We start from the raw sequence: 23,236 nt of genomic DNA, 5'->3' as shown, positions 1-23,236 counted from the left end.
TTCATATTCTTTATTTTCTTCACTTTAACTTGCTTTACATGACTTTTCTTCTTTTTGCATTTCCCTTTTCTCTGGCCTTTAGTTTGTTTTCCACGGTTACACTCTTTACTTCTCTTTCATTGCTGAGGTCTTTTTCCCAACACCACAGCAAATATGTTTCGTTTCCCGTTGTTTCTTACTATTTTATCATCTATTTTAATTTATTTCCTCGCTAGTGTTTTGTTCCCCGTTGCAAAGGCTCCACAGCACGCCGTTTGTTTACGTCCGGGTCGGCGTCGCGCACCAAGACCGAGTTTAGGAAGGAGGAGAAGAGCCGTGTGGCGCGCCGGATTCCCTTATCGCTGCCATGGTGGGTTGCTTTAGCCCTTAAGGAACACCTCACAAGGTTGTATTGAACTTGTAGCAGCTTTAGTGTAAGATTTAAGGCGGTATTTAGCGTAGGGGCGAGGCTCAGACCTTCCCGGCGATACCTCGAGGCGGGGGTTAGATTTGACATTCACCTTGTTCCGTCAGCTGGTGGCCAAGCCGTTCCCTATAGCATGGCAGGATAAAAAGTTGGAGTGGGCCAAAAAACTAGTGTCACGCCATCCTGTAAGTTCAGAAATTGTAGTGGGGCGGCTATTTGTGACTCTTTGGGCCGGAAGGGTGCGCCATAAGCAGTGAAAATCGTGAAAATTATAGGTAATTGTGGAGATTGACTCCGCGCCTCCAAAATACGATATTACGCCTCCATATTATAGTTAAGGGACGAAATACACGTCCTTCAACCATAATATGAAGGTGCAAGTACTCAAAAGTGTTAATCTAGCCAACTACTGCTTTTAATATACAGAACCGACTTCATTAGCTTCACATTTGTTAAGGTTTTAGTTACTGGTCATACCAATTTACTGCGTAAACGGCTTAATTATGTGGGGATGCCTTGAAAATTTCTAAGTTCAGTGTTGTGGTTTCACAAGGGCTTCCTGGGCAGACTGATCCTCATAGCTGCCTTGCACCATACCACAAAAACGGTCTTAAAGAGTTCTCTATATTAAAGCAAATAATGGTGCAACTATTTGTATTTTATAATTTTAAAGGAATACATTCATGAAATTTTATTATGCGAGGGTATCTGGGGTGACACCTATAGGTGGGTTCCTGCTGAAGTCAGTTGTTCTCAAGCTGCCATAATGGATGGATGGACCGACATTCTCAATCACACTCAAAATATTCTACTTCACCTCTCGGTAAGTGTTAACTGAGTATTTAACCTCTTTATTCGTATGCATGTAGTTTGACAAAAGGACCGATTATTATCCCAAAACCAAGTCGAACAGTGACACAGGCATGTGACGTGTGCTCTGTGGATCGCAGTCGCATGAAGCTGTGACAAGCACATGTCAGAAACCAACTGGATATTGTTCAACGCACGCTACTGAAAATTTGAGTAAAATGGAGGCCAGGGTGATATGTAGTAATCGGTAGGTCACTCCCGGGTCAGTTGACAGCAGGACTGTCAGTGCTGGATGACAGCTGTCACAAATCTGTTTTATTTTGTACAACAGTATGTGAGACCTTGGAAAGGTTATTATTCTCGTGGGGGCAATGTTGGAGGCGCGTAGTGAATCTCCATATTTACCAAATCACAAAGCAGATTAGATAAGTGAGTGTGTCGGGTGGACCTTAAACTGGCAAGTGTGTATGTTCCTACTACTTCATCCAGAAGGGAATATCAGAGGTATAGAACTCTGTTGCTGAAAAATGATCATAGCAATTAATATAATAATAATGAAATACACAGCAATAAGGAAAAATAATGATAAAATACGCAATAATAATATAATTCATGACAAAGGATAATAATAATACCATGTTTCTCAGAGTCCCTTTCATAGCCCTTACTACTACTGATACTACTACTACTAACTACTACTACTACTACTACTACTAACTACTATTAACTACTACTACTACTACTACTATCACCTTCCCTCTCCTAGACTGGTGGTATGAATCCCGGCAAAGGCGGCGGCAGCAACAACCCCTCTGGCTATGGCGCCCCGCCCATGGGTTTCAGGATGCCCCCGCCAGGACCCGGAATGCCTCCCCGCCTGCCGCCCCCCAGCTTCATGGGTCAGGGGGGCGGCCCAGGCATGCCCCCAGCCTTCAACGTCCCTCCGCCAGGCTTCTTGAACTCCTTCAGTCAAGCCGGGGCAGGTGAGGCTAAAATGATCTTGCTGTCTGTTTTGATTGGTGTGGAAGTGTCTGGCTTGTTCAAACACTCTTGCTCTCCCTCTTCCTTCTTGTTGATTCTTGCTCTCTCCTTTTATCTTGCCCAAACACTCTTGCTCTCTCTCTCTATAGTGAAAGCCAAATCCGTGCCAATCGCAGCGGACGGGTTAAAGAATGGCAATGCCTACTTACAACTTAATGCCCCCTTCCCTGTGCTTCTCAGGTGACCCGGGTAACAGTGCCGTCATTTCCGCTGCGCCCCAGCTCAACACTCCCCCTGCCAGCAACTCCCCCGCTGCCGCCGCCCCCCCCAGTGTGGTCTCGCCTGCCGACCCAACCCAGGGGGCCATGCCAGCCACCACGCCCCCTGCCAACATTGCCATGCCCTCCACCCCAGCGCCTGCCTTGCCCGCCTCTGCGCCTGTCGCTGCCGCCGCCGCTGCTGTGGGGGCCCCTGCTGCAGCCGCTAAGCCAGACGCAGCGTGAGTTGGGTTCAGTTTGGTGTTTTTATTAAAGGCTTCATTGAGAGGGCTTGTTGTTGTCTTTGTAAAGGCCCTTCCTCTGGGACAATCATCTTTCAGTAACATTTTGGGAACTATTATTGAAGAAGGGAATGAATAACTAGTCTATGTGAATTATTATTATTGTTATTCTTCTTCTTTTTTTTTTTTAACATCAAAGGACATGGCTCAAGGGCAACAAAAAGAGTTAAAAAAAATTATTATTATTATTATTATTATTATTATTATTATTATTTTTTACATCAAAGGACATGGCTCAAGGGCAACAAAAAGAGTAAAAAAAAATAAAAAAAGCCCGCTACTCGCCGCTCCCATAATAGATAACAGCAAAGAGTAGCCAAAAGAGAGGTCAATTTCATTTTCTCACATCACATTATATTACATTACATTAGCTATAAACTCCTCCATACTTCCCTTCCCTCACACACGTCTTTCCAGGTCCGCCACCAAGGAGAAGAAGAGCGTGTGGACGGAACACAAGGCCCCCGGCGGCCGCGTCTATTACTACAACACTGTGCTGCGGCAGAGCTCGTGGGAGAAGCCGGATGAGCTCAAGACTGCGGCAGAGGTGAGATATTACTGTCTTAGGGTGGCGTTGTTAGATGACGAAAAACAGTGTTGGAGTGAGTTTCCGTCATGTTGATTTTCCATTTGTCAAGATGTACCCAGTTTCCACCATACTATTACAGAATATTACCATGCTGGAGGCCCTCACTGACTCATAACAGTAATTCATATAGAGCTTGTGGGGGTCAGGGTTTGGCATACTGATAGGAATTAAGTGACCTCAAGGGAATGGGCTAGTCAGGGAGAGCTTGTAATAGGGGAACATGGCTTGGTATATCTATATGGACATTATTGGAACTGACCTCAAGGGAATGGACTGGCAAGGGAAAGTTTTTGACCCTGGTGGTAGTTTGACCCTTCCTCTGTACCCTGAACCTACAAAACCACTTATTAGAACTTGACTGATCTCATTTTTGACCTTTGGAAATATGTGAGAGGGGGAAACGTCTGACAACACCAACACAGCCTAACATCCCTTCCTTATTCTCCCCCTGGTGGTAGTTTGACCCTTCCTCTGTACCCTGAACCTACAAAACCACTTATTAGAACTCGACTGATCTCATTTTTGGCCTTTGGAAATATGTGAGAGGCGGAAACGTCTGACAACACCAACACAGCCTAACATCCCTTCCTTATTCTCCCCCTGGTGGTAGTTTGACCCTTCCTCTGTACCCTGAACCTACAAAACCACTTAATAGAACTCGACTGATCTCATTTTTAGCCCTTGGAAATAGTCGATGTGAGCGGCAGAGCATCTCACAACACCAACACCAGTCTGACATCCCTTCCTCCTCCTCCTCCCCCAGCTGCTGCTCTCCCAGTGTGCGTGGAAGGAGTACAAATCTGAGAGCGGCAAAGTGTACTATCACAACGTCAACACCAAGGAGTCGCAGTGGACCATCCCCAAGGAGCTGGAGGAACTCAAGGCGAAGATCTTGGCCGAGGAGCAGGAGTGAGTATAATGTTTGTGTCATTAGTATTAATATTAAGGCTCATGAAAGGGCATTAGGGGAAACTAGAGAGAAGGATACATAGATGAATCCTCCCTGGAAATACCTTGAAACGATTATATTAATGGTCATTTATCAGTATCCAAAAGTAATCATTTCAGAGTAGTATTTCAGGAGAGGGTTCAGCTATATATAATTTTTTTTTCATTTTCTTTTAACCCGGTAGCAGCAACGGGCCAAATTTGTGGCTTTACCGTGCAGCCTACCAGCGACGGGCCAAATTTGTGGATTTACCGTGTAGCCTACCAGCGACGGGCCAAATTTGTGGATTTACCGTGTAGCCTACCAGCGACGGGCCAAATTTGTGGATTTACCGTGTAGCCTACCAGCGACGGACCAAATTTCTGCCATGATATAAACCCCCCAAAATAGATGATGTATAAACTGATCACAAATACGTTGATATATATTATGAAATGGTTTGCGTGAATGATGATTTTTTCTCATTATTCTCGCTTAGAGGGACCATTAACCCGGGAGCAGCGGGGATCATGTTTCTTAATGGTCCCTCTGAGCGAGAAAAATGAGAAAAAAATCATCACTCACACAAACCATTTAATAATATATATCAAAGCATTTGTGATCAGTTTGTGCATCATCTATTTTTTTGGGTTTATATCATGGCACAAATTTCGCCCATCGCTGCTACACGGTAAAGCCACAAATTTGGCTGGCCCGTCGCTGCTACCAGGTTAAGAAATATGATCCCTGCAGCTACCACGGGTTAATGCCTTTTCCTGGATCTCACATCACTGCTCTCTACCATGCACTTGACTTTATGGGAGATGAATTAATAGTACTGTGTCATTCTTGTCAGTGGTTAGCACACTTGGCTCACAACCGAGAGAGCCCGTGTTCGATTCCCGGGTGGAGTGGAAAAATTTGGGCGGCTTTTCCGATACCCTACGCCCCTGTCCACCCAGCAGTAAATGGGTACCAGGTATTAATCGGGGTTGTGTCCCGTCTCCTGGGGTCTGTTCCTTTCTCCTATAATTCCTTCCCCTTCTGTCTCTCTCCGGCATATGACCACAGATGTTGCACCGACTAAACAAAACTTCCCTTCCTTCCCCTTCTGTCTCTCTCCGGCATATGACCACAGATGTTGCGCTGACTAAATGAATCTTTCCAACTTTTCTGTCATTCTTGTGTTATCATTTCTGCATTCTCTCTGCAGTTTTACAGTTTAGCTTTATGAGTGTGTGACGGATGGGGGTTTTCATATCAGTGTCTCATTGGTGGCATGTATACTTTTATTAGGGAGAAGACAGGGGGACCATCTGCAGGACCACCACCAGGAGCTCCGCCCGAGGACAAGAAGCCAGGCTCAGCGCTGGACCCGTCAACCTTGAGAATGTACGATAGATTGACAGCAGTAGCATGTGTGTGTGTGTGTGTGTGAGAGAGTGTATTTACCTAGTTGTATTTACCTAGGTGTAGTTTTACAGGGCCTGGGCTTACGCTGGTGTGGTCCTGTCTCCGTATCTGTATTTGTCCAGTTTTTCCTTAAAGTTTTGCACACTCTTCGCCGATACTACATCCTCACTTAGTCTGTTCCAAACCTCTATATTTCTTTGTGGGAAGCTATATTTCTTTATGTCTCATGCATCTTCCTGTGTGTGTGTGTGTGTGTGTGTGTGCAGAAAACATACCAGACTTATAAATACTGAACAAATATAACCTATCTAAACTTTGATCATGAACACACTCCTTCTCTCTTGACTAAAAAATAAGAAAAAAAACAGTTATTCATCAAAATCTCAGTATACAACCAACACACTCTATCCCCCCTTAATTATAACCATCCATACTGCCTTACCTGACTTACATACAACCTTCCAGGGACAAGACAGGGCCAGGAGGAGGAGGAGGAGGAGGAGGCCCGCCGGAGGACAAAAAGGTCGGCTCAGCGCTTGACCAGGCCATGGCGGCGACACTGGCGGCCATCGAGGTTCCCAGCACCGCCTCGGCTGCCAAGGGTGAGTGTATGGGGTGGGGGGGGAGAGAGAGAGAGAGAGAGAGAGAGAGAGAGAGAGAGAGAGGAAAATCGAGGTCAAAATGAAGAGAATATGAAAAATATAGATGAGATTAAGGAAAATGATAGATAGTAAAGGTAGAGAGAGAGAGAGAGAGAGAGAGAGAGAGAGAGAGAGAGAGAGAGAGAGAGAGAATAGTTAGGTGTGAAAAAGAGAGCGAGAGAATGAATGAATTTGATGTCAATGAGAGCTGGTGGTGATGGTGGTGGTACACACACACACACACTCACACACACCACTCACTCTGTCACTCAAGAGTGACAGACAGAACACAGGAAAGGGATGGATGGGTTGATTGTATTTATCTAGATTTGAAAAAGGCCTTTGACAAAGTTCCACATAGAAGACTATTATGGAAACTGGAAAATAAAGGAGGATTGAAAGGAAATATGAAAAAATGGATGGCAAGCTACCTAATGGGAAGGGAGATGAGAACTGTGGTCAAGGACATAAAATCAGAATGGAGAAATGTAGAAAGCGGAGTACCACAGGGTTCAGTATTAGCACCGATAATCTTCCTGGTATATGTAAATGACATGGCTGAAGGAGTTAATAGCTACATAAACCTGTTTGCTGACGACGCTAAATTACAAAAACATATAAGAAACAAAGAAGATTGTGAAATATTGCAAGAAGACCTATACAAAATTTGGAAATGGAGTATGGATTGGGAGATGGAATTTAATGTGAAAAAATGTCATGTTATGGAAATGGGTAAAAGTGAAACAAGACCAATCTGGATATACAAAATGGGAAATGGTGAAACATTAAAAAAAGTGCATGAAGAGAGAGATCTGGGAGTAGTGATGAGGGATGATAATCAACCAGAGAGTCATATAAATCGGATCTTTAGCGACACATATAACTTGGTGAGAAATATTGGAGTAGCATTTAACTACATGGACAAGGACATGATGAGAAGGCTAATCACTACCATGATTAGACCAAAATTAGAATATGCAGAGGTAGTGTGGTCCCCCCATAAGAAGAAGCATATAAAGAAACTAGAAAGAATACAGAGGATGGCATCAAAAATGGTCCCAGAGTTGGAGGGATTAATATACGAGGAAAGATTAAAGGAAATGAACTTAACAACACTGGAACAAAGAAGAGAAAGGGGAGACCTAATCCAAATTTATAAATTATTAAACAAAATAGATGAAGTAGATAATGAAGAACTGCTACTAACAGAAGGAAACATAAGCAGAAATACAAGAGGACACAGTAAAAAATTGAGAAAGGGGAGATGCTTGAGAGACACAGAGAAGTATAGCTTCCCGCAAAGAAATGTAGAGGCTTGGAACAGTCTGAGCGAGGATACAGTATCAGCGAGGAGTGTGCAAAGCTTTAAAGATAAGTTGGATAAATGCGGACACGGAGACGGGACCACACGAGCATAATGCCCAGGCCCTGTAAAACTACAACTAGGTACAACTAGGTAAATACACACACACACATACAGAAACACAGAGAGAGAGAGAGAGAGAAACAAACACATACACACACACACACACACACACACACACACACACACACACACACACACACACACACACACACACACACACACACACACACACACACACACACACACACACACACACTCATTCTTTACCTCCCTCCCTCTCTCTCGTTTCAAGCCCCTGAGAAGAAGTCTGGCCAGCTGGACGCAGAGGATCTTGGCAAACCTCCTCTGCTAGGTCTGAGAGAGTTTACATAATACCTCTGCTAGCTGTTCAGTGTGTTGCTAGTGATAGAGTTTGTCCTAGTTGTAGTTGTGTTGTGTGCTGTGTGACCCCCTTCCTTCCTCCCTCCTCCTTTTTGCTTTTCTTCTTCTTTTTCTTCTTCTTCTTCATTTTCCATTTCTTTCTTCTTTCCCTTCCTCCTCCTAATCTTCTGTGTTTTCTTTCCTCTCCTTCCTTTCCTCCTCCCACCCTTCCTCCTCTTCCTCCTTCTTCTTCATCCTCTCCTTCTTCTTCTCCTTCTCCATTTCTCTCTTTAAACTGTTGTGTGTGTTGGTGTTTTCCTTTTCTTCTCCTTCCTCCTCCTCTTCCTCCTCCTCTACCTCCTCTCCTTCTCTTCCCCTTCTTTCTTCTCTACCTCTTATAATTCTTCCCTTCTCTTCTTCTTCCTCTTCTTGTAATGGAGTGTGTATCTTCTTTCCTCTTCTATCTTCTTGTGCATTTAGTGAAAAGAAAAAAAAAAATTCCTTCGAGACTTCCTTCCTTCCTTCCTTCCTTCATTTTTTCCCTCCCACTTCTCCTTTCAATATATAGAGTCTTATTTTTATTTTATTCTTTTTTTATTTCTTGTCTCTTGCCGGTAAATGACCCCCCAAGGAAACCAGTGTGACCTCCCCCAGACGGACTGATAGATTTATTAATACACTTATAGGAGAGAGAAAAAACAGCTGTAGTTCCCCCTCCTAGTCTTTGTCTTGCCATAACTTAGAAGAAAAGTAGATGTGTGTATGTATGTGTGTGTGTGTGTGTGTGTGTGTGTGTGTGATACAAACGGTTGAATTTACTTCCCACGGGCTGAGGATAGGAAATACTACACTCCTCTAAGCTGCTCTATTGCATTAACCCAGTAGCAGCAGGGATCATGTTTCTTAATGGTCCCTCTAAGCGAGAAAAATGAGAAAAAATCATCACTCACACAAACCATTTCATAATATATATCACGCATTTGTGATCAGTTTATGCATCATCTGTTTTGGGGTTTATATCATGGCAAAAATTTGGCTCGTCGCTGCTACACGGTAAAGCCACAAATTTAGCCCATCGCTGGTACACAGTAAAGCCACAAATTTAGCCCATCACTGGTACACGGTAAAGCCACAAATTTAGCCCATCGCTGGTACACGGTAAAGCCACAAATTTAGCCCATCACTGGTACACGGTAAACCCACAAATTTAGCCCATCACTGGTACACGGTAAACCCACAAATGTAGCCCATCACTGGTACACGGTAAAGCCACAAATTTGGCCCGTCGCTGCTACCGGGTTAAAGATGAGGCATGATAGTGTAGCGAATATTAGCATGGATGGACGGGTGGCTTGTATGTGGAGTGACGTTAGTTGTTTAAATAAGGACTCGAGGGTGTGTGTGTGTGTGTGTGTGTGTGTGCGTTCCTCATTATCCTTACATTCATGCATAATTACGTCGCCTGGCAGCCCGTGTTATGGAAATTATAGAGGACAGAGGCATGCTGACATAACTACTAGCTCCCTGTATCCTTCCTTACCTCCTCAGTTAGTAGTGTTTTTAGCTGCTAGTGTGTGTGTGTGTGAGAGAGAGAGAGAGAGAGAGAGAGAGAGAGAGAGAGAGAGAGAGAGAGAGAGAGAGAGAGAGAGAGAGAATAGGAGAGAATAAAGAAGAAAAGAGAAGAGAGAGAGAGAGAGAGAGAGAGAGAGAGAGAGAGAGAGAGAGAGAGAGAGAGAGAGAGAGAGAGAGAGAGAGAGAGAGACTGACCCCCCCCCCTTCCTCCCATCATCAGCTGAGGTGAAGGAGGTTCCTGAGCCCAAGCTGCTGGTCTTCAAGGACAAGAAGGAGGCGCTGGAGGCCTTCAAGGAGTTCCTCAGAGACAAGGTGAGAGACAGGGCCATTTATTAGGCTATTTTATTTGTATTATTTTACTTTATTTTATTATTTTATTTTATTTTATTATTTTTTTTATTTTATTATTATTATTATTTTTATTTAATTATTTTATTTTTATGTTTTTTATTTTTTATTTTACTTTATTTTATTTTTATTTTATTATTTTATTTTATTCTGTTATTTTATTCTGTTGTATTATTTTATTCTCATTTTATTATTCATTTTTTTCTGTTTTATTCTATTATTTTATTTTATTCTATTATTCTATTATTATTATTCCACTTTATTCTATTATTATCAAGTGTTCGTGAAATGTTTTTCCCCACCAATCCTCATGTTTTTCTCACTGACATTTCAATGTTTTCCCTCACCAATCCTCACATATTTTCCTCGCTGACCTTTTCAATGTTTTCCCTCACCGATCTTCCTCCCTCCCCCGCCCCAGGGAGTGCCCAGCGACGCCACGTGGGACCGGGCCGTGCGGTTAATCCAGAATGACGTGCGGTACGAGGCCTTCAACAAGCTCAACGAAAAGAAGCAAGCATTCAACGCCTACAAGGTCCAGCGCGCCAAGGAGGAGAAGGTGGGTTTTATGTCTCATCTTTTTACGGCAAGGAAAGCAATTTAACACTTCTGCTGTGATTGGTATGGATTTGTCTTTCTCTGGTAGCCTGGTAACGTATAGTCCCAGGTCTTTCTCTGCCTCTGTGGTGGATAGTGGAGTGTTTCCCATGTGGTATTGGTATGCTGGATATTCCCTCACTGGTAGCCTGGTAACATATAGTCCCAGGTCTTTCTCTGCCTCTGTGGTGGATAGTGGAGTGTTTCCCATGTGGTATTGGTGTGCTGGATACTCCTTCACTGGTAGCCTGGTAACATATAGTCCCAGGTCTTTCTCTGCCTCTGTGGTGGATAGTGGAGTGTTTCCCATGTGGTATTGGTATGCTGGATATCCCCTCCCAAGGTGCAGAACTTTACATTTTTCTTCATTGAATTGTAGCAGCCACTTTTTGTTCCATTCCTGTCGCTTGGTGAGGAATTCTTGTAGGAAATCCGCAGGCAAGGGGCTAGGGGGGGAAAAAAAAAAAATCTATTTCCTCACTTGCCTGTTAGGGATAATAAAATATACTGCATCAGCTCACCCTCGGTCTTGGTCTTGGTGTCACAGGAGGAGCAGCGACTGCGTGCCAAGAAGGCCAAGGAGGACCTGGAGCATTTCCTGCTGAACAATGAGCGGATGAGTTCTACCATCAAGTACTACCGCTGCCACGAGATGTTCCAGCACCTCGAGGTAACCAAGAACCTTGTCTTATTACACTAGCTGCATTTTCTCACACCTTGCTCTACCTACCTATTAGAGAAACTGCAATAACACAGTGCAATTGACCTCTCTTTCGGCCACCTCCTTTGATTCTTTTTTAGGAGCAGCGAGCAGCGGGCTTTTTTTTATTTTTATTATTGTTTCCTTTTTTTTGTGCCCTTGAGCTGTCTCCTTTGTTGTAAAAAAAAAGAAAATATCCATAATGAACGCCTACCTAGTTGTTGTATTTACCTCAGTTTTATTAAGTCTCACTCTACCTACTTGTTTTATTAAGTCTTGCTCCACCTACCTGTCGTATTTACCTCATTATACTGTGCAGGGCCTGAGCCACGCTTGTATGGTCACATCTATATTTACTTCCTCTACATTACATCAATATTTGTCCAGTGTTTCCTTAGTCTTGCTCCACCTACCTGTCGTACTCACCTCATTGTAGCGTGCAGGGCCTGAGCCACACTTGTATGGTCACATCTATATTTACTTCCTATACATGTCATCTATATTTGTTCAGTGTTTCCTTAAATTACCACACACTTTTGCCTTCACAACTTCCTCTTCTAATTCAATTCATGTATTTATATTTCTTTGAGGAAAACTGCACTTTTCTTGTATCATGAAGACATAGAAACCAGCTTATAATAAAGTAGTGCTATCACATACAAAGGTGGCATAGAATAACCTAATGTCATAAATCACAGAAATATTGCCCTGCGTAAGAGTTATTCCCAAGCCAGAGTTAACAATGTCATAAATCACAGAAATATTGCCCTGCGTAAGAGTTATTCCCAAGCCAGAGTTAACAATGTCATAAATCACAGAAATATTGAGTTATTCCCAAGCCAGAGTTAACAATGTCATAAATCACAGAAATATTGCCCATGTAAGAGTTATTCCCAAGCCAGAGTTAACAATGTCATAAATCACAGAAATATTGCTCATGTAAGAGTTATTCCCATTCCAGTTTTAACTTAATGTCATAAATCACAGAAATATTGCCCTGCGTAAGAGTTATTCCCAAGCCAGAGTTAACAATGTCATAAATCACAGAAATATTGAGTTATTCCCAAGCCAGAGTTAACAATGTCATAAATCACAGAAATATTGAGTTATTCCCAAGCCAGAGTTAACAATGTCATAAATCACAGAAATATTGAGTTATTCCCAAGCCAGAGTTAACTTAATGTCATAAATCACAGAAATATTGCCTAGTGTAAGAGTTATTCCCAAGCCAGAGTTAACTTAATGTCATAAATCACAGAAATATTGCCTAGCGTAAGAGTTATTCCCAAGCCAGAGTTAACTTAATATTGCCTTGTGTAAGAGTTATTCCCAAGCCAGAGTTAACTTAATATTGCCTTGCATAAGAGTTATTCCCAAGCCAGAGTTAACTTAATGTCATAAATCACAGGAATATTGCCTAGTGTAAGAGTTATTCCTGAGCCAGAGTGTCTTATATATATGTGCGTTCTGTCAGCTGTGGAAATGCGTGCCTGAGTCTGAGAGGCGCGAGGTGTACGAGGACGTTGTGTTCAACCTAGCCAAGAAGGAGAAGGAGGAGAACAAGGCCATGCGCAAAAGGAACATGAAGGTGAGGTTGTGGTGACCTTGCTGTATTAACCTAGATGTATTAACCTTCTTACAGTGTACAGAATTTCTATCTATCTGTCAATGGGTACCAGGTATTAATCGGGGGTTGTGTCCCATTTCCTAGGATCTGTCCCCTTCTATAATTCCTTCCCCTTCTGTCTCTCTCCGGCATATGACCACAGGTGTTGCGCCGACTAAACGAAACTTTCCAACTCTCTATCTATCTGTCAATATCTCCAATGCCCTTCTCCCTCACGGTAACTTCCCTCCTGGGGGTGGCCATGTCAGAAGTGTCTCCATCTCTCCCTGTTCTGGCACTCCCTCTCAGCACACTCAGTCCTGCTTCTTCCAACTCTCTCGTTTTCATATCAGCTTGTGTTGTCCTGTCTCCTTAACCTGGTAGCAGCAGGGATCATGTTTCTTAATGGTCCCTCTAAGCGAAAGAAATGAGAAAAAAATCATCACTCACACAAACCATTTCATAATATATATCAAAGCATTTGTGATCAGATTATGCATCATCTATTTTGGGGGTTTATATCATGGCAAAAAGTTGGCCCGTCGCTGCTACACGGTAAAGCCACAAATTTGGCCCATCGCTGCTACCGGGTTATCTATTCCTGTTTAAATTTGCTTCCGATTCACAGATATTCTCAGCTCTACGTGTTGCCTCGCCCACACTAATTATTCCAGGCCTCAACAGTTCTATTTGGTAAGCTAAAGTTTCATTAAATTTCACTTTTATCCCCCTATAGGTACTGAGTGAGATCCTGGACAGCATGACCAACATCACCTTCAAAACCACCTGGTCTGAGGCGCAGCAAATGCTCATCGACAACCCAACCTTTGCCGAGGACACAGACCTGCTCAGTAAGTAGGATACAGACACAGCACAAAGCAACAGAGAGGACGGATTGGTGCTCAGAAGTTCCATGTGTGTCAAGGAACTTCTTCTTTTCCTTCTACTTCTTCACCTCAGCTGACCTCTCCTCCGCTCCTTGACTGACCTCTCCTCCACTCCTTGACTTCTTGGCTGACCTCTCCTTCACTCTCCACCACACACTCACACACTCTTACAGTCTCCCATTACCCACAGCCTCCCCACTCTCTTCCCATCACCCACCTTCCCTATACAGCCCCCTATCACCCACAGCCTCCCCACTCTCTTCCCATCCCCCACCTTCCCTATACAGCCCCCCCACCACTCTCCGTCCCCACACAAACCAACCATTTCAAGCACTAATTCCAAGGTTACATTTCCTCCTCCTCCTCACATGTCGCCCTCCACACAGGCATGGACAAGGAAGATGCCCTGATAGTCTTTGCCGAGCACATCAAGCAGCTGGAGGAGGAGGAGGAGGAGGAGAGGGAGCGCCAGAAGAAGAGGGTCAAGAGGCAGCAGCGCAAGTGTCGTGACAACTACATCGCGCTGCTGGACGAGCTTCACGAGCAGGGCAAGCTGACCTCCATGTCCCTCTGGGTGGAGCTGTACCCAATGATCTCGGCAGACATAAGGTGAGGGGGGTGAAGGGCAAGGTGGTGGAGGGTTGGTTTGGTTAGCATTTTTTTGCGTACTTTTTTCTCTCTTTTGTCATGTGTCTGTGTTGTCCTTTCCTCAGTCCTCGTCATCTTCAGAGCATTGATAGATTTGCCGATTTCCGACCCCCGAAAACTGTCTTTGCCACCCCGGTAACTACACTCAGCATAGGTTAAGTTTAGGGTATCTTCAAACACATGATAGCCAGCACTATATGGTATGAACCTAACCTAATCTTACCTAACCTGACCTGACCTATCGTGTGTCTCCTCCCTCAGGTTCACTGCTATGCTGGGTCAGCCGGGGTCAACGCCTCTCGACCTCTTCAAGTTCTACGTTGCCGACCTCAAGTCTCGCTTCCATGACGAGAAGAAGATCATCAAGGAGATACTGAAGGAGAAGTCGTTTGAGGTTCAGGTGAGGTTGTGCCCTTGGCCTTAGATGTGTGTGGGTGTCCAAGAAGGGAAAGAGAAAAAGAAGGAAAATAATAGGAAGAAACATTGCCGTCTCTGACCCAAGACTAACATATTTGCCTCCTCCTCTTATTCAAGCAAATCTGCACCACACACACATTTGTTTTTCTCCTTTATTCCCTCTGCAGGTCAAGACAAGCTTCACACACAGTAAGTTCCCTTCCCTTATTCCCTCTGCAGGTCAAGACAAGCTTCACACACAGTCAGCTCCCTAACCTTATTCCCTCTGCAGGTCAAGACAAGCTTCACACACAGTCAGCTCCCTAACCTTATTCCCTCTGCAGGTCAAGACAAGCTTCACACACAGTCAGTTCCCTAACCTTATTCCCTCTGCAGGTCAAGACAAGCTTCACACACAGTCAGTTCCCTTTCCTTATTCCCTCTGCAGGTCAAGACAAGCTTCACACACAGTCAGTTCCCTTCCCTTATTCCCTCTGCAGGTCAAGACAAGCTTCACACACAGTCAGTTCCCTTCCCTTATTCCCTCTGCAGGTCAAGACAAGCTTCACACACAGTCAGCTCCCTTCCCTTATTCCCTCTGCAGGTCAAGACAAGCTTCACACACAGTCAGTTCCCCTTCCCTTATTCCCTCTACAGGTCAAGACAGGCTTCATACATGTTCCATTCTTTCCCTTATTCTCCCAACAGGTCAAGACAAGCTTCAAGGAATTTGCCACGGTGGTGTGTGACGACCCGCGCTCCGCCACGCTGGACGCTGGGAACGTGAAGCTGACCTACAACGCTCTCATTGAAAAGGTGTGTGTGTGTGTGTGTGTTGTTTAAACCTAAGAAGAAATAAAAAAGAAGGAAAAAAATATGAAAAAATGCAATCCTCTGTGACTGAAGACTAACCTACCTCCTCTTCCTCCTTGTCCTCCACTTTCTCCTCCTCCACCCCAGGCCGAGGCGAGAGAGAAGGAGCGTCTGAAGGAGGAGGCGCGGAAGATGAAGCGTCTTGAGGCAGGGTTGCGGGCGGCTTTCAAGTCCATCGGCGTGGACTCCGGCTCCACCTGGGAAGACGTGCGGCCGAGGGTCCAGCACCTGCCATCCTTCACTGCCGTCACCATCGAGGCCGAGCGCATCAGGATATTCAAGGTACGTAGAAGGGGGCTGTTTTATTTTTTAATTTTTTTAAGGAAAGGAAGCAGTTTAACCCGGTAGCAGCGGGGATCATGTTTCTTAATGGTCCCTCCAAGCGAGAAAAATGAGAAAAAATCATCACTCACACAAACCATTTCATAATATATATCAAAGCATTTGTGATCAGTTTATGTATCATCTATTATGGGAGTTTAAATCATGGCACAAAGTTGGCCCATCGCTGCTACACGGTAAAGCCACAAATTTGGCCCGTCGCTGGTACACAGTAAAGCCACAAATTTGGCCCATCGCTGGTACACAGTAAAGCCACAAATTTGGCCCATCGCTGGTACACAGTAAAGCCACAAATTTGGCCCATCGCTGCTACACGGTAAAGCCACAAATTTGGCCCGTCGCTGCTACACGGTAAAGCCACAAATTTGGCCCATCGCTGCTACACGGTAAAGCCACAAATTTGGCCCGTCGCTGCTACCAGGTTAAGGTCAATGAAAGATAAAAAATAGGGCAGAAAATAAACCTTGCTAATCGCCGCTCGTGAATAAGATGAAAGTAGAGAGTGGCCAAGAGAGAGGTCAATTTTGGGTGTGGTTTAATGAAGGTAATCTAGCAGTCTTTGATAGTCTTTGGCTGTTCCTTTCATTTCCACTTCATTTTCTTCACTTTTGCCTTGGTATCCTGGTGCAATGTATGTTTTGATTTTCTCTTTCTCTCCTTCACCCCTATCTGATTCACCTCTTCTGATAATACTAATACAGTCATCCCTCAAATGGTACGGTTTCCAATAGTTCGGTTTTGGTTTTATGTGGATTTTTAAATTTCCCGACAAGCAGAAAATTAAAAAATCCTTAAAAGATCTTATGTGACAATCTGTATAAAACCGAAACTGAACTATTTGAGGGGCGACTAATAACAATGATAATAATAACAATAGAAAATAACACAGTGGATATGGGTTAAGGGTAAAGTGAGGGGAAAGAAAGCGGAGAGGGAGAGAAGAGAAAGGAGAGATGGAAGGAGAATTAAGCAAAGAAAAACATTAAATAATTTTGTTTGGTTACTGACTGCCCTTCCCCCCCCTTCCCCAAGGAGTACCAGCAGCACCTGGAGGAGGCGTGCGGCCACCACCACTCACGCAACAAGAAGAAGAGCAAGAAGAAGGACAGGAAGAAGTCTCGGTCGCGCTCACACTCCTACTCGGTAAAGACGTCCACTCTCTGTTTGTGTCTCGGCTTCTGTCTGTTCTCCTCCTCCTCCTCCTCCTCCTTCTTTTTCTCCCTTCCTTCTCCTCCTTCCTTTCCCTCCTTTCCTTTCCCTCATCCATCACTTTTTATCTTTTCCTCCCTCCCTTCCTTCCCTCCTCCTTCCCTTTTTCTCCCTTCTCTCTCCTTCTCCTTTTCTTTCCTTCCTTTTTCCTCTTCCCTCCTTTCCTTTTCCTCCCTTCCTTCTTCTCTTCTCCTTTTCCTCCATTCCTTTTCCTCCCTTCCTTCCTTCTCCTTCTCCTATCCTTTCCTTCCTTTTTCCTCTTCCCTTCTTTCCTTTTCCTCCCTTCCTTCCTTCTCCTCCTCCTTCCCTTCCTTTTTCCTCTTCCCTCCTTTCCTTTTCCTCCCTTCCTTCCTTCTCCTCCTCCTTTCCTTCCTTTCCTTTCCTCCTTGTTTCCTCTACCTTCTCTTTCCCTCTGTCCCTTCCCTTCCTTTTTTCTCTTCCCTCCTTTCCTTTTCCTCCCTTCCTTCTTCTCCTCCTTTTCACCTTCCTTTCCTTTCCTCCTTGTTTCCTCTACCTTCTCTTTCCCTCTGTCCCTTCCCTTCCTTTCTTCCACTTTTCCTTCTTTTTTTTCTTTATTCCTTTCTGTTACTCTCTCCCTCTTATCTCCCTCTCCCTTGACCACTCACCCATAACTCTACCCTCACCACCTCTCTCTCTCTCTCTCTCTCTCCCTCAGTCCGACAGCGATGAAGGCCACCACAAGCGCGCTGCAAAATCTCGCCGCTCTCGCTCGCGCTCCCGAAGCTTCTCCGACGACTCCGAGGAGGAGAGACGACGCTCCAGGAAGAAGAAGAGCAAGAAGAAGAAGGGCAGAAGCAGATCGGTAAGTGAGGGAGAGGTGAAGAGGGAGGAAAGGGAGGGAAAAAGAGGGAACAGACAAGGAGAGAACGGACAGGAAAATAAAGGGAAGAGGAGGAAGATAAAAGAGAAAAAGAATGGAAAATGGAATAGAAGGGGCTTAGAAAATGCTTAAAATATTGGCAACGTGAAATTCTACACTGATTTCTTCCTCCTCCTCCTCCTCCTCCTCCTCTTCCTTCCTCCATGTGGTTCAGAAAGAGGAGGGAGATAAAAGAGAGAGAGAATGGAAAATGGAATAGAAGGGGCTTAAAAAATGCTTAAAATATTGGCAACGTGAAATTCAACACTGATTTCTTCCTCCTCCTCCTCCTCCTCCTCCTCCTCCTCCTCCTCCTCCTCCTCCTCCTTCCTTCCTTCCTCCATGTGGTTCAGGGTATATCTAGACTAATAAGGACAGGATGGCACAGACAGACCTCGGATATCCCATAGTCCTTTCATTTCTATTACAGGAAAAGTAAAAAAAAAATATATATATTGACAGTAAAATCGACACTAATTTTTCATTCTCCTCCTCCTCCTCCTCCTCCTCCTCCTCCTCTTCTTCTGCCTCCAGCGTTCCCCCAGCAGCGAGGACTCGTATCGGTCACGTCGCTCCTCCAAGAAGAAGAAGCACAGGTCACGCTCGAGGTCAAGGTCACATTCGCGGGCAGGGTAAGTGTGTGTGTGTGTGTGTGTGTGTGTGTGTGTGTGTGTGTGTGCTAACTTCAGTATTTTTGAAGCTACATTATCTCCCCCTTTCTTCTCCTCCCTCTCCCCTTCTTCCCTTTCCTCCTCTTCCTCTCTTCTTTCTGAATTTCAAAACCCATTTCTTCCTCTCTCCTCTTGCTCCTCTTTTTCTTTCTCCTTATCTCTCCATCCTTCTCCCTCTCCCCCGCTCTCCTCCTCCTCCTCCTCCTCTCCTACTTAGATAAATTAACAGTCTGAGGGAGGATGAAGTGTGTGTGTGTGTGTGTGTGTGTGTGTGTGTGTGTGTGTGTGTGTGTTGACAGTAAAATAGACCAGGAAAGAATGAGTATGATTTATGGGTCTTAATATTACACTTCCTTTCTTTGTTTTCTTTCTTTAATCTACTTTTTTTCCATTTCACATCACACTGCATGAAGCAATAACTTGTTTGTGTGTGTTGTTTTTAAGCACCAGTTATTTTCTGAAGGCTTGGTAATTTGTTCGCATTTGCATATATAAGAAGAGGAGGAGGAGGAGGAGGAGGAGGAGGAGGAAAAAAAAGAAGAGTTCACTGTTGGTTTTACTGTCGCCAACTTTTATTTTTCCTCCTACTCCAAAATAGTTCTCCTTTATTTCGTTCTTTTTCTATCATGTCTCCCTTCCCCTCCTCCTCCTCCTCCTCCTCTTTCTCTAATGGGTTTAAAATGCCATGCACACACATTATAATTCCCTCCACACACACATGCAAGCTCTCCACGCATTTTCACACAAGATATTCCACAGTTTGTTTCACCCTGACCTTTGTAACATGACATCAACTGCATCCAACTCTCTTGTACCCGAACCTCCCAGTGTAGAATCAGATTGTGTTTGCTCCCTTTCCTCTGTTTTGGCTTCGTTTAGGAGTGATTTTGTATTGCCTACTCCGGAAGGGCTTGCCTCAGAAGTATCTCTGTCTCTAGTGTTTCTGTCCAACCCAAGCATAGCAAAGGAGTGGACTGTTTTGCCGGTTGCTCTCCATACATTGATCATCCAGTACTTGTGCTTCATTTAAGTGTTGTTTTGTTATGCCGTCTTATGAAGCCTTTACCTCAGAAGTATCTCTCTATCTCTAGTGTTTCTGTCCAACCCAAGCATAGCAAAGGAGTGGACTGTTTTCTAGTGTTTCTGTCCAACCCAAGCATAGCAAAGGAGTGGACTGTTTTGCTGGTTTTTCTCCATATATTGTTCATCCAGTAACTGTGCCTTATTTAGGTGTTGTTTTGTTATGCCGTCTTATGAAGCCTTTACCTCAGAAGTATCTCTCCATCTCTAGTATTTCCATCCAACCCAAGCAACTGTTTCATGGGTTGCTCTCCATACATTGTTCATCCAGTACTTGTGCCCAGTGCTTGTGCCTTATTTAGGTGTTGTTTTGCTATGCCATCTTATGAAGCCTTTACCTCAGTAGTATTTCCATCCATTTTGCCACCTTACTGAAGGCTTTAGCTACCTCAGAAGTGTCTCTCTGTCTCTAGCATTTCCATCCATTTTGCCATCTTACTGAAGGCTTTACCCTCAGAAGTGTCTCTCTGTCTCTAGCATTTCCATCCATTTTGCTATCTTACTGAAGGCTTTACCTCAGAAGTGTCTCTCTGTCTCTAGCATTTCCATCCATTTTGCTATCTTACTGAAGGCTTTAGCTACCTCAGAAGTGTCTCTCTGTCTCTAGCATTTCCATCCAACACTGTACGTGAGAACATAACAAGGAATGAAAGCCTAAATAACACAGGAGGTGCAGCTACACCTTAAAGTAGTAAAAATGATCGTGAGTAGTGAGTGAATGTGTAGAGATAGTTTGGGGAATAGAAGCTTTCATTTCCATGGGAGGGTTGGGGTGGCTGCAGTGAGTGAAGGAAAGGATTACGTAATGACCAATCCTTCACCCAGTGTTATTATTATTATTATTATCGTTGTAGTGACTGACCTGCCTGATTTGAGCTGGGTACCTTTTTGGCCCACTGGTTAAGGAGTGGCTTTCCCATCTAGTCAGTCGCAAGTTCATTCCCCAGTGCTGGTAAAAGCCTTTCTGGGTCTGGACTGATGTCTTGTGTGTTTCGTGACATACAGAGCTCGAGTGAAGGTAAAGTGAAGCCCAGGGTGTGATTTGGGCAACACATCATTATCAAAGGTGAATCAGGCAGAGAGGGAGGAGTGCAGACACCATGAGCTGCCTGAGATGCCCAGAAAGAAAAAAATAAAAGGAAAATCAATGAAAGAGAAGGAGAAAAAGGAGAAGAGAACACAGAAGATTATAGGAGAGGAGGGACAGAGGGGGAGGGGAATAAGTATGCAGGGCTTTGAACACTGTCACCCACACTGCAGCATAACACTGTATTTTCCGTTTCAAGCTCATACCGAAGCTCGCACCTGAGGTATGTATGACGGCACCTGAGTCAGGGCAGTTTGGTAGTGAGGGGGGTGCCATGGGGAAGGGGCTGAGGGGTGTGTGTGTGTGTGGGTGTGGGTGGGTGATGGATGAGTGTGGGTGTGGATGTGGGTGTGAGGTTAGTTCAACTTTGTTCCCTTCTCATGTTGACATTGATAAGTTCAAAGCGAAAGTCAACATCCACCTTGTGCCCCATAATGAACCACCTCTGGCATGGTGACCTCTCATGGGTGGCACAGTTGGTTTGCTGCCCTAACCTCTATTCATAAGGCCCAGGTTAGATCCCCAGCATCCATTGGCTTTCATTATGGGATTTTTTCGCTGCGTTATATCAATTTTCTCTACCCACCTGCTGATAACCCATTAGGTACCATACTACACTTGTTTCACATGTACATAGTCAGTTATAATTCTGTGCTTTCATTTCTTATTTTTCTCTCACCTATTCTTACAACCTTCAGGCACATGATAGCAGACTATTTTTCAAGTCTCGGATAATTACTCAGTCACTCAATTTCTTAAACTTAATATTAGTTGAAAATCAATACCAATAATCAGATACTTACAATAATTCCACTTAGTAACTCCACCTTCCACCGTAACACCCACCAAACCACCACACAGTAAACATCCCTAATATTACTCCCATGCTTTCACCTCACAACACTCCACTCAATAACTCCACCTTGCACCATAACACCCACCAAACCACCACACCACAGCCACCCTTAATAACTCCACCTTGCACCATAACACCCACCAAACCACCACACCACAGCCACCCTTAATAACTCCACCTTACACCACAACACCCACCAAACCTACCCTCAAAACCACTCCCTCACTCCCTCGTTCTCACCCCCAGGTCGAGAGGTCATTCCGAGGGCGACTCCGGACAGAGATCTTCCGAGAGAGAGGCCGGTGAAGTGAGCTTGGAGGAAGGGGAGCTGAGCGAGGACGAACTGGAGAAGAAGAGGGCACAGCTGATGAAGGAACTGGAGAACATTAACTAAAGAAGGAGGAGGAGGAGGAAGAGGAAGAAGAGGAGGAGGAGGTGGAGCGCTGGGCATTGAGTCTCCTAAATTGCAGATATGTTTCCTGTTACACACACCATCTCTCTGACCTGACCTGATTTGACTCATTCACAACAGCCTAATGGAAGTTTGTCATGTTAGTATACAGTGAAGTTAAAAAGATGAATTGATTTAAGAATAAGGGAATTGAGGGAGGGAGAAAGAGAAGGAGAAGGAGAGAGAGAGAGCCCAGCTGATGAAGGAACTGGAGGACATATACTTAGGAAGAAGAAGGAGGAGGAAGAGGAAGAAGAGGAGGAGGAGGTGGTGGAGTGCTGGGCATTGAGTCTCCTAAACTACAGATACGTTTTCCATTATGGGTTTAAAATTACAAGTAAAATATTTGCTCTAACCTGACGTGACCTGACCTGACCTAAGTTGACTCATTCAGAAAGGGCTAATATTTTGGTATTGACGGAGGTGTTAATGGTAGTACAGTAAATTAAAAGATTAATTGACATACGAATTCTTCTAATATTTTGTGACGATAGACTTTGTGGAGAATTACAAAAAACGTTCTTGATATACATGACATTTTTTTATAATTTAATCAGTACAAAGCTGTCATATCTTGAGTGAGAGAGAGAGAGAGAGAGAGAGAGAGAGAGAGAGAGAGAGAGAGAGAGAGAGAGAGAGAGAGAGAGAGAGAGAGAGAGAGAGAGAGAGAGAGGTATCTATAATAATCTTGTGTTTTGTATTAATATTTTTGAATCCTACCCTTTGCCCGCAACCACCACTGTCTCCTACAAGTTTCAATTACAGTTACTTGTACAATATCTCGCTGGTCTTCATATCCTACACTTAACCCTGTAGCAGCGATGGGCCAAATTTGTGGCTTTACCGTGTAACAGCGACGGGCCAAATTTGTGGCTTTACCGTGTAGCAGCGACGGGCCAAATTTGTGGCTTTACCGTGTAGCAGCGGCGGGCCAAATTTGTGCCATGATATACTAAACCCCCCCAAAATAGATGATGCAT

The 23,236-nt window shown here is 44.3% G+C and overlaps 1 protein-coding gene across 2 annotated transcripts; it reads left to right on the top strand.

The window, feature by feature from the left end:
- Positions 1-235: 235 nt before the first annotated feature.
- LOC127009713 (pre-mRNA-processing factor 40 homolog B-like) lies at positions 236-23,035 on the top strand. 2 transcript variants are annotated; one of them, XM_050883056.1, is made up of 21 exons: positions 266-349; positions 1,133-1,229; positions 1,983-2,199; positions 2,438-2,696; positions 3,174-3,303; positions 4,109-4,254; positions 5,570-5,665; positions 6,152-6,288; positions 9,846-9,937; positions 10,395-10,532; positions 11,118-11,240; positions 12,745-12,858; positions 13,613-13,727; positions 14,150-14,372; positions 14,673-14,811; positions 15,516-15,623; positions 15,768-15,962; positions 17,055-17,165; positions 17,908-18,054; positions 18,646-18,743; positions 22,052-23,035. In XM_050883056.1, exons 2-21 carry the CDS (start codon positions 1,173-1,175, stop codon positions 22,197-22,199), a joined length of 2,793 nt encoding a protein of 930 aa, XP_050739013.1. In that variant the 5' UTR covers positions 266-349; positions 1,133-1,172; the 3' UTR covers positions 22,200-23,035. The 2 variants fall into 2 exon arrangements, with proteins under 2 accessions (XP_050739014.1, XP_050739013.1); XM_050883057.1 differs by lacking the exon at positions 1,133-1,229 and having other exon boundaries at positions 236-349.
- The last annotated feature ends 201 nt before the right edge of the window (positions 23,036-23,236 follow it).

Source organism: Eriocheir sinensis, chromosome 41, assembly GCF_024679095.1.
Source record: "Eriocheir sinensis breed Jianghai 21 chromosome 41, ASM2467909v1, whole genome shotgun sequence".
NCBI classification, from domain to species: Eukaryota; Metazoa; Arthropoda; class Malacostraca; order Decapoda; family Varunidae; genus Eriocheir; species Eriocheir sinensis.
This window is presented reverse-complemented; position numbering and strand designations above follow the sequence as displayed.